At 43.5% G+C, this 11,934-nt stretch overlaps 1 protein-coding gene across 1 annotated transcript; it reads left to right on the forward strand.

Moving 5' to 3' along the window:
* Positions 1 to 3,640: 3,640 nt before the first annotated feature.
* On the forward strand, positions 3,641 to 11,900 carry LOC100194507 (eukaryotic translation initiation factor 4E family member 3). Its single transcript, NM_001139593.1, is given in 7 exon segments — positions 3,641 to 3,899; positions 5,637 to 5,709; positions 5,887 to 5,981; positions 6,095 to 6,155; positions 6,276 to 6,342; positions 10,156 to 10,311; positions 10,457 to 11,900. Coding segments are annotated over 7 exon segments (663 nt in total). The 5' UTR covers positions 3,641 to 3,735; the 3' UTR covers positions 10,504 to 11,900.
* The last annotated feature ends 34 nt before the right edge of the window (positions 11,901 to 11,934 follow it).

Here is an 11,934-nt window from a genome sequence, read left to right on the forward strand (position 1 = left end):
GTTTATCCGAGGTTTTGATCAGGTAGCGGCTCCCATTACCTCACTGCTGAAGGGGGGCCCGGTGCGTTTGCAGTGCTCGGCTGAGGCAGACAGGGCTTTTAGTCACCTGAGGGCTCTGTTTACCTCGGCTCCCATGCTGGCCCATCCGGATCCCTCTTTGGCATTCATAGTGGAGGTGGAAGCGTCCGAGGCTGGGATAGGAGCCGTGCTCTCTCAGCGCTCGGGTACGCCACCGAAGCTCCGCCCCTGTGCCTTCTTCTCGAAGAAGCTCAGCCCGGCGGAGCGAAACTATGATGTGGGGGACCGGGAGCTGTTGGCTGTCGTCAGGGCCTTGAAGGCGTGGAGACATTGGCTTGAGGGGGCTAGACACCCTTTCTCATCTGGACTGACCACCGCAATCTGGAGTACATCCGGGCAGCGAGGAGACTGAACACTCACCAGGCAAGGTGGGCCATGTTTTTCACCCGTTTTGTTTGGATCCCAATCCCATACTCCTTGCCTCCTGCCTGGTGGCGCCGGTAGTGTGGGAGCTGGACACGGACATAGAGCAGCTGTTACGTGCAGAGCCCGCTCCCGTCCAGTGTCCCGCTGGGCGTCTGTACGTCCCGTCTGCTGTTCGTGACTGGTTGATCTATTGGGCCCACACGTCACCCTCCTCTGGTCATCCTGGGATCGGTCTGGCAGTGCGCTGTTTGAGCGGGAGGTACTGGTGGCCTACCTTGGCTAAGGACGTGAGGTTTTATGTTTCCTCCTGCTAGGTGTGCGCCCAGTGTAAGGCTCCTAGGCACCTGCCCAGAGGTAAGCTACACCCATTACCCGTTCCACAGCGGCCTTGGTCGCACCTGTCGGTGGATTTTCTGACTGATCTTCCACTCTCACAGGGTAACACCGCGATCCTGGTCGTTGTGGATCGTTTCTCTAAGTCCTGTCGTCTCCTCCCTCTGCCCGGTCTCCCTACGGCCCTACAGACTGCGGAGGCCTTGTTTTCACACGTCTTCCGGCACTACGGGGTGCCTGAGGATATACTGTCTGATCGGGGTCCCCAGACCATGTCTAGGGTCTGAAAGGCGTTCATGGAACGTCTGGGGGTCTCGATCAGCCTTACTTCAAGGTTTCACTCCGAGATTAATGGGCAGGTGGAGAGAGGAAACCAGGATGTGGGTAGGTTTCTGCGGTCCTATTGCCAGGACCGGCCGGGGGAGTGGGCGGCGTTCGTGCCCTGGGCCGAGATGGCACAGAACTCGCTCCGCCACTCCTCCACTAACCTCTCTCCCTTCCAGTGCGTAGTGGGGTACCAGCCGGTTCTGGCGACTTGGCATCAGAGTCAGACCGAGGCTCCTGCGGTGGGCGACTGGTTCAGGCGCGCGGAGGAGACATGGGAAGCCGTCCGTGTCCACCTTCAGCAGGCCGTGAAGCGCCAAAAGAAGAACGCAGATCGCCACCGCAGTGAGACCCCGGTGTTCGCACCGGGGGACCAGTTCTGGCTCTCGACCAGAAACCTGCCCCCCCGCCTGCCCTGCCGGAAGCTGGGTCCGCGGTTTGTGGGGCCATTTAAAGTCCTGAGGAGAGTGAACGAGGTTTGTTATAGGTTACAGCTTCCACCCGGTTACCGTATTAACCCCTCATTCCATGTGTCTCTCCTCAGGCCGGTGGTGGCTGGCCCGCTCCAGGAGTCTGAGGTGCGGGAGGTTCCTCCGCCCCCTCTGGACATCAGGGGGCCCCGGCGTACTCCGTTCGCTCCATACTGGATTCGAGGCGTCAGGCGAGGGCCCTTCAGTATCTCGTTGAGTGGGAGGGGTACGGTCCGGAGGAGAGGTGCTGGGTTCCGGTCGAGGACATGTTGGACCCTTCAATGCTGCAGGAGTTCCACCGTCTTCGTCCGGATCGCCCTGCACCTCACCCTCCAGGTCGTCCCCAAGGCCGGTGTCGACTCGCTGCTAGAGCCACGAGTCAAGGGGGGGGGTACATTCACGACTTCCGCCGAAGTTGGTCCCTCTCCTTGTTCGAGCGGCGTTTGGCGGTCGACGTTGCCGACCTTCTAGCCATCGCGATCCACTTTTCATTTTCCATTGGTTTTGTCTTGTCTTCCATCACACCTGGTTCCAATTCCATCAATTACATGTTGTGTATTTAACCCTCTGCCCCCCCCCATGTCCTTGTCCGTAATTGTTTGTTGTAGTGCTTGTGCACTGTATGCTGGTATCTACCGGGTTTTGTTTGACCCATTTATTATATTACAACGTACAGTCATTGTGGGGACGACGTCCTCGATGCACTTATTGATAAAGCCAGTGACTGATGTGGTGTACTCCTCAATGCCATCGGAAGAATCCCAGAACATTTCCAGTCTGTGCTAGCAAAACAGTCCTGTAGTTTAGCATCTGCTTCATCTGACCACTTTTTTATTGACTGAGTCACTGGTGCTTCCTGCTTTAATGTTTGCTTGTAAGCAGGAATCAGGAGAATAGAGTTATGGTCAGATTTGCCAAATGGAGGGCGAGGGAGAGCTTTGTACGTATCTTTGTGTATGGAGTAAAGGTGGTCTATAATTATAAATATTTTCCCCCACACATTTAACATGCTGATAGAAATGAGGTAAAACTGATTTAAGTTTCCCTGCATTAAAGTCCCCGGCCACTAGTTTTCCTGTTTGCTTATGGCGGAATACAGTTTATTGAGCACGGTCTTTGATCCAGCAACAGTGGTAATTAGACGGCTACAAAAAATATAGATGAAAACTCTCTTGGTAGATAGTATGATCTACAGCTGATCTTGAGGTACTCTACCTCAGGGGAGCAATATCTCGAGACATTATTGGGTATTGTGTGTAGTTTTATCAGGTGGAAAAAAACACCAATTAAACAATTTTTGAATAAGGCTGTAACGTAACAAAATGTGAAAAATGTCAAGGGTTCGTCTGAATACTTTCCGAATGCACTGTATATGTACATATCAACTTCCATTTCCTCGTACCCCTACACATCGACTTGGTACTGGTAGCTATCATTGCTCATTGTGTATTTATTCCTTGTGTTACAATTTCTTATTGTATATTTTTTATTGTGTTCTGCATTGTTGGGAAAGGACAGTAAGTAAGCATTGAAACTGTTAGTCTACACATGTTGATTACAAAGCATGTGACAATGGACATTTTATTTTATTTGATTTGATTTTAAAGGGCATTTATAATGTTCATTCACATATTCAGATCATCAATCTCTTTTATATTGGCAGATGCAATTGTCACTGAAAATATCAATGTCATGCTTAGATGTTTTAGTCTGAGTACCAGTTTGTTTAGTTCATTCTACCCTTTGCCACTCCTGTCATGATAAACTTTTGCATAATGACATCGAGTTCAAGGAGTGGAATGTTAGATAAACAGACTGGTACCTATGCTGGCCATAGATGTTTAAGGTCATGATGCTGATGATTGAATATTATGATAATTCTGGTTGATTTAGACATATTTATGTGTTATGTGTAATGGACTGTGAAAATTATAGAACAAATACATTGTATTATATTCCATTCTACTCTACAGCATCGCGCCTGCCGCTTTTGACAAGAACGTTTGGTCTGCAGACAGCAAGACGTCATCATTTTACTGTTGTTGTGGCGGCAGACCAGTGAAGCGACGAATGAGTCAGCAGAGTAGGCACTTCCTATACAATCAAAAGGGGAAACGAGATCTTTTAAAAACAATCAAATCGATAATTTTTTACAAGCAAGGAAATGGCAGTTCCTGCTGTCCCGAATCTGCAATTGAACAAAACAGTAAGTCAAAACTCCCCAGAACGTAACATCCATATTGACGAAAGAGAATTGGAGAACATCACGAACAACGATGGAAACGACACTCTCCCATTACATTCTCCGTGGACTTTTTGGCTTGATAGGTAAGCTCACCATGTTATCATTACGTGGATTTAATGGTGATTCTTTCTATGCTTTCATGGGATGAGTTTGTGTCACAAAATAGCATTTGCGATAGCTAGAAAGCCTTCTTGCCAAAACAAAGGAGTAGGCCTTGCAATCAGTTATGCGTATACCGCCGCAATAAGGCAAGATGACTACCATATTCATTATACATTATATGATTATTACACTTGACTATAAGTCTGTGTTTTCGCAATCACGATACATTGTTTCTTATTCCTCAGCTGAGTTGATACCATGCGCACCATTAGATATAACATGTTCTCAAACTCAGTCTTTGATTTATTTTAAAACTTAAGATCACTGCTTCACTGTATTTGTAAATATGATCTGCAGAAATTTGACTTTGTCTATTTTCATGAACACTGTGAGTGCTTGTATTGGGGCATAGTCTGTTAAGACCTTGGGTTGGGGAAAGCACTTGGCCCTCTGATTTGTTGTAAACATGTTTTTTATGAAACATCGGCCTAGTGGTGGAAGTATTTATTTCCAATCTCAAGACTAAAAGTCAAATCATAGGCTGGTCTGTTTTTGTTTAGGCTACTGCCATCCATTGACACTTTAATGTGGGCCATTTTTCTCTGTCTTGGTTTCAATTTAGATTTAGCTTTTTTCTAGTAAAAACATGTGCATTGTGACGGATGTCACAATAATGGCCATAGATTATCATTGTGCATATACAGATATTTCCTTTCAATGTGTTTTTATTGAAATTATTTATATCCATCAATGTACTGCTCTGGCCAAGGGAGAACGCAGACAATTTAAAGGGGTCAGTCTTGTTTACTGCTGGGCTAGAGTCCAGTGGAAAGGGGATTGACACCTGATCTCCGACCTGGCTGCTTTGAGCCCTGCTTTGAGCACAACCTCTTTTGGCTGAGTTATCTAGTAAGGCCTGTTTACAGAGTGGGAGAAAGGCTTGCTATATGTACAAAACTAAATAGGTTATTTTAGGACTGATAGATAGATGATAAATTAGTTTAAATGTTGATGTTTTGTAGTGCTGGGAGATTCCGAGTTCGGTTTCGTTTTGGGATTTTTTTAGGACTGATAGATCATGCCAGATGCGGAGTTATAAATTGGTTTAAATATTAATGTTTTGTATTGCTGAGTGATTACTAGTTCGGTTTCGTTTTTGAAAAAATAGTCACAGTTTTCAATTTAGGTTTCGATAAAAAAAAAAAAAATGCATTATGTGGGTTCAATGCTGTAACAACACAGAATAAACCAGTTGATGGTAATGACTGTCCATTTACTATGACTTATTGGGCTCCTGAGTGGCGCAGCCGTCTAAAGCACTGCATCTAACATGTTAGATTCATCCAATGTCTGTCATGTTTTTGGAATACGTGATGGCGTCGACTGAGTGCTAGTGCGCATGTGATGTTGGTCTGTATCAACAGGATGCAACCCGGATATAGACGGTTCATGAATCGGCGTAGTCTAATATGAGTCTCCAGTTTTTATTATACCACGGTGCTTGGGCCCCACAGGCTTGCTTGGCAAGAACCAATGAAAACAAGCAGCTGCATGCGCAATGTATTCTGATCATTGTAGTTATTAAGGACCACGTTTTTTGCGCTTAAGTTGGATAACATGTCTCAGAGAGAAATCTCTCTAGAGAAACGCCATCGGTCAACGAAGAACATTTCAGTTAATCGCTCAGCACTAATGTTTTGTTTGTATCTTTCCTCCAGGTCGTTACCAGGAACAACGGCAGCAGAATGTGAATCAGGTCTGAAAAAAATCTACACTGTGCAAACAGTTCAGGTAAGGTTTGCGTGTTAGTTGAGAGTTTTAAGATCTGCCTGCATCACATCATTATAAATACACATGTACTGTACTTCTTTATGTTATGGCTTTGTGTTTATCAATAATAATGCAGCAATAATATGAATTTGATAATCATGGTAAATAACCTATTTTTCCTCACATCGTTTTGAATAGAGCTTTTGGAGTGTGTACAACAATATACCTGGAGTGTCCAGCCTACCACTGAGATGTAGTTATCACCTAATGAGAGGGGAGAGAAGACCACTCTGGTGAGCCTAACTCACCTAATTCATACATAAACACATAAGTCTATGCATAATTCTATGTGTAAATTATATTATATGACCTTTCATTTACTCTCTTGTCTTTCTATTTCATCCAGGGAAGAAGAGAGTAATGCAAAGGGGGGAGTTTGGAAAATGAAAGTACCCAAAGAAAGCACTGTAAGTATGATACAAGTAATCTGTTATGTTTTAATCATTCATGCAAATGTAATTTATCATGTTTGTTGAGTAAATGTGTGTAGTATTGGTTACATACTCAATGTGTCTTCATTTCCCCAGCCTGCTGTATGGAAGGAGTTACTGCTGGCCACTATTGGGGAGCAATTCACTGATTACTGTGCTTCAGGTAAGAGTGTGAGGAGAGAGAGAGAGTGTGAGGAGAGAGAGAGAGTGTGAGGAGAGAGAGAGAGTGTGAGGAGAGAGAGAGAGTGTGAGGAGAGAGAGAGAGTGTGAGGAGAGCGAGAGAGTGTGAGGAGAGTGCATCGTGTGCAGTGTTTTTCAGACTCCAACTGCGGGTTTTGGTTTACATGGTCTATTGTCAGCTTGTACAGTCATGTCGAATGAGTCAGTCAACCATACAGAATAACTCTGTGAAATGCCATGCTCATCTAACGGTTTCTGGGCCTTTCCTTCGGATGCCATCCTGTTGTACATTCCTCAGATTGTTCAGGTCCTGCACTATGACAAGATGGGCTATGAGAGAGTACATCCAGTGGGCGGCCCAGAGGTCTCAGCTCTTGGCCCACCAGTTCATCTGGAACATGAAGACTAGCATCTACCTGAATGAGGAGGTGTAACAGTGTAGGTTCCGTCCCTCTCTTCGCCCCAACCTGGGCTCGAACCAGGGACCCTTGCACACGTCAACAACTGACACCCACGAAGCATCGTTACCCATCGCGCCACAAAAGCCGCGGCCCTTGCAACGCAAGGGGAAACCCTACTTTAAGTCTCAGAGCGAGTGACGTCACTGATTGAAACGCTATTAACGCGGACCACCGCTAACTAACTAGCCATTTGACATCAGTTACAGAGGCACACCACAAAGACCATGACATCGGGGATCTGTTGGAGATGATTGAGGAGAAAATAGGCTCTCAGTCTGGTGCATTTAAATACATCTACCAGAGAGAGTTTGACTTCTTAAACAAAATCACCAACGGGAGATGAGAGGAAGAGGGCATATCTCAAAGCTCTGTCTGACAAGGTCTAGCAAGGCTGCTACCTGCCCAGTAACCCAGAGGCCATTGTACTGGATGTTGACTATGAGTCTGGAACACCCATACAGAGTGCTGCCAAGGCCCCGTACCTGGCTAAGTTTAAGGTGAAGTGTTGTGGGGTCAGTGAGCTGGAGAGGAAGGGTCTGCGTTGTCAGACTGACTCCTAGGGCGTGGAGCTGGGCGAAGACGTAACTTGCAGGATCGGCCATCTTTAAAGTAAGATGACTGCAGACAGGACGTGCTGGCTCTCCAGATCATTTGTCTGTTTAAGAACATCTTCCAACTGGCGGGACTGGACCTGTTTGTGTTTCCCAACAGAGTGGTGGCTACCGACCCTGGGTGTGGTGTGATCGAGTGTATCCCAGACTGTAAATCCCGTGACCAGATGGGCAGACAGACAGACTTTGGGATGTATGAGTACTTCAGAAACCAGTATGAAGATGAGTCCACTCTAGCCTTCCAGAAGGCGAGGTATAACTTCATCTGTAATATGGCTGCTTACACCCTGCTGCTCTTCCTGCTACAAATCAAAGATGGACAACAGGAACATCATACAGGACAGCAAGGGATGCCTTATCCACATCAACTTTGGCTTCATGTTTGAGAGTTCTCCTGGTGGTAACCTGGGCTGGGAGCCAGACATCAAGCTGACTGATGCGATGGTGGTGATCATGATGGAGGCCATACCTTTCAAGTGGTTTATTGAGGTGTGTGTCAGGGGGTACCTGTCTGTCCGGGCCTACATGGATGCAGTTGTGTCTCTAGTCACTCTGATGGTGGACATTGGACTACCATGCTTCAGAGGACAGACCATCAAACTGCTCAAGCAGCGACTCAACCTCAGTTGCTGCTTTCAAGGTCACCCAGAGCTGCTTCCTCAGCAGCAGGAGCAAGACCTACGATATGCTTCAGTATTACCAGAACCAAATCACATACTAATGACCTGCTGCAGTAGTATCACATACTGAAGACCTGAGACCTGTCTGATATGAGTCCTTATTCTCTATATATGCGGTAACCTCTGCTTTAGTCTGTCTCTGTCTGTCTGGTCAGAGGATGTCCTATATAGAAAGTAATTATCCTCGGCTTGCTAGCTAGCTAGCTAGCATCCAGCAACTTGTGCACTTTATCGATCGTTGTATTTCACCCACCTAATTGGACCCTGACCAAGAGCTGTTATACTAGACTAGAGAAATCACACTAACCAATCACACAACCTCTAACTGAACTCCAATACAATCAGCAAATCTCATGGTCATCAATGTCTTGATGCAATCACATACTAAGTGTGTGTGTGTGGTGTGTGTGTCCAGTAGTCAAAAGCGATGAGTAGATCTTCTCTCAGGGGACATTTCTAATGGTGGAGCTAGTGACTATATCTGTCTTGAGTCAATCACATACTGTGTGTGTAGCCACTCCAATGTAGTTGGGTCCAATTCAGAATAAACCAGTGTTTTGTTTACCCTAACCCTCTAACTCTGCATGTCTCACGACCAGACCTTCTAGTAGTAACGTCTTGCATGGATTAAGTAGCGGTTTTAAACAGGTGTGTGTGAGATTCTGTTTGGAGACATTCTTCTTTCTGCACAAATAAATATTTAATTCACCTTCAACTCTGTACTTCAATCTCCTGGATTTGCTTTTAGTATGAACGGTTGCATCACCGCCTGGTATGGCAACTGCTCAACATCTGATCGTAAGGCGCTACAGAGGGTAGTCCGTACGGCCCGGTACATCACTGGAGCCAAGCTTCCTGCCATCCAGGACCTCTGTACTAGGCGGTGTCAGAGGAAGCCCCAAAGAATTGTCAGACTCCAGTCACCCAAGTCATAGCCTGTTCTCTCTACTACTGCACGGCAAGTCCTGGAGTACCAAGTCTAGAACCAAAAGGCTCCTTAACAGCTTATACCCCCAAGCCATAAGACTGCTGAACAATTAATCAAATGGCCACCTGGACTATTTGATTTAGTGTTTTTACACTGCTGCTACTCGCTGTTTATTATCTATGCATAGTCACTTTACCCCTACCTACATGTAAAAATGACCTCGACTAACCTGTACCCCCGCACATTGATTCAGTACCGTTACCCCCTGTATATAGCCTAGTTATTGTTATTTTATTGTTACTTTTTATATATTTTTTTACTTTAGTTTTTTTGGTAAATATTTTCTTAACCAACAATGCAGTTCAAGAGAGTTAAGGGCTTGTAAGTAAGCATTTCATGGTAAGGTCTACACCTGTTGTATTCCACACATGTGACAAATGAAGTTTGATTTGATAATGGTGGTGGTGATGAAGACCCCAAAAGCAATTTCTCTAAACCTTGGCACAAACAGAAGGGTAGTATTAAATGACAACTACACTCCTCCGATGTTATGCTAGATGTTACCTTCTTGTGACAACATATGAGATTACTGTGAGAATCGCTTCAAAAACCCTGCTGTTGTCACGCTATATATCAACTTTCGGTCTTTATGAAGATGGTTTACTTGATTGTTTGTAAAGAGAATTAATTTTACATCTGTCTATCATTTTATATTAGATGGCATGTGTTATTTTTGTTCTGAATGGATGTTATTATTAATATATAATTATTTTACTTGGATGTATAAGATGAAATACCCTATATGTATTACAGAGTGTGTTTGTAATACAATGTAGTCAGCTATCGGTTAAGAGCATTGGGCCAGTAACTGAAAGGTCACTGGTTCAAATGCCTGAGCTGACTAGGTGAAAAATCTACTGATGTGCCCTTGAGCAAGACACTTATTCTTATCCAGAGTGACTTACATGAGCAATTAAGGTTATCTGCTAAATGACTAAATGTAAAGTTGTAAAAAGTTTACAGCTTTACAATATTCCATTGTAAAATTTTACCTCAAAATACTTAAAGGTATGGATGTGTTTATCTGAAATATTTTTCTTCTTGGTTATGTTTCAGAGGATGAGGTGGTTGGTGTTAGTGTCAGCGTTCGAGACAGAGAAGATGTTGTTCAAATCTGGAATGGAAATGCCTTTTTTGCTAACGAAGCAAACATCCTAGGAAGGATCTATGAACTTCTTCCACAGATAACTTTTAAAGCGGTATTTTATAAGCGTGAGTATTTTCAATCTTGTATGACATGATAAAAACAAGAGTAGAGTATGTGCTAGTTCACTCCATCAAAACAATGTTACTCTTCCCTTACTATAAATGAGCCTATTGATAACTCATGAGATTAATGTATTTGTTTCTATTTCAGCACATGAGGAGCACCATGCCTTCGAAGGAGGTCGCCCAAGACATTAGCAAGCTTTGCACATTTGACACTTTGTGGTTTTTGGTCTTGGAAATTGACAGAATCTTCTGAGCTCTACTGTCTTTTGTAAATGTGTTATACAATTACTTCAATTTGGGCAGACAGAAAATGTCATAGCTGGGCTTCATTTTAGGATGACTGATACATGTTCTTTAGTGTTAGTTTTTTTTATACAAAGATATTTAGCTAAACCACACATTTTATCTCAACAGTGCACTTTTACCAGAGCCTTTTAGTTGTTTTCACAGTTTCCTGATCTTACATTGAATTTACATTGTTCCCTGATTCTAGAATGAATGGAGAGTATTTTCCTCAAGCCAGTATTATTCATACAGTTTTATGCAAAAATGTTGCACATTCTAATTATTTATTTATTTTTTGGGGTTCATAGTTATTTTTGGCGGGTGGGGGAAAGAAATCTGTTAACTGTTACTGGTTGTTAGATTTGTTAAATAACACCAACTTTTTTACAAAAACTAAATCGCCACTCTGCGTGGTACCAGATAAATGCTATAGTTTAGTTTACCCTGAGTGTTTTGGTAATTAGCAGTGGGTCATTGTACAAACACACTCAATTGTTGTTTCAGAAATGCACAACAGGCCTTTTTCATTTTTACTGTAATGAACAGGATTACTATTACAGTATCTTCAGTTCACTAATGCTGATTTTCTAAGTTGTGCCCTCATTTATTATAAACTACATAATTGTGGTTTAATCAAGGAATATAGACTACGCCTAGATGGGTATCAGTTTTCTGAAGAATATCAATTGGTTCATTCCAAAAAAAATCTTCACTTTTGTGTTTATTACATTTCTATCATGAATATTATTCTCATTTATGACCTACAAACGTTAAAAGAAAACCATTTTGAAATTCAAAAAACGATATGATGTATGAACCGTGATTTGGGTTGAATGAGTACTTATCTTTACCAAAGACCTTTCTAACCCTCTCTCTCTCTGTCGTGTGTGTGCACAAGCATGCATGTGTGTATGTGCATGCTCCCTGCCAAGCTTTTTAAGTTTTGTAACCTGTTGTTTGTAATTGTCATCAGATGCGGTCTCTGTAGTTGATTGATAAGCTTCTCTGTGACTCAGGTCATCCATGTTCAAACACTAAGCATATTAATTAGTGACGTTTTTGTTGAAAGAAACAAATAATCGTACATAATGTAGCTGGACTTTCTGGCAGTTTTTACTATAGCGCCCAGTCAAGGTGAGATCTCAACTGATTGTTAATCTTTGGAATGGTGCCTTGTGTTTTCCAAGGGTTTCAGTCTTGAAAGTTGTTTATTTTTAACATATTGAACCAGTCAACATGTAAAATCGATATTTTTGCTGATAGATTTTGAAATGTTGGGAAAAAAATGAAATGCTAAACAATCATGCCTTGTTATCTGTCGTTGGTGCTGTTTTTTAA

This window comes from Salmo salar, chromosome ssa15 (assembly GCF_905237065.1).
Source record: "Salmo salar chromosome ssa15, Ssal_v3.1, whole genome shotgun sequence".
Classification (NCBI taxonomy): Eukaryota; Metazoa; Chordata; class Actinopteri; order Salmoniformes; family Salmonidae; genus Salmo; species Salmo salar.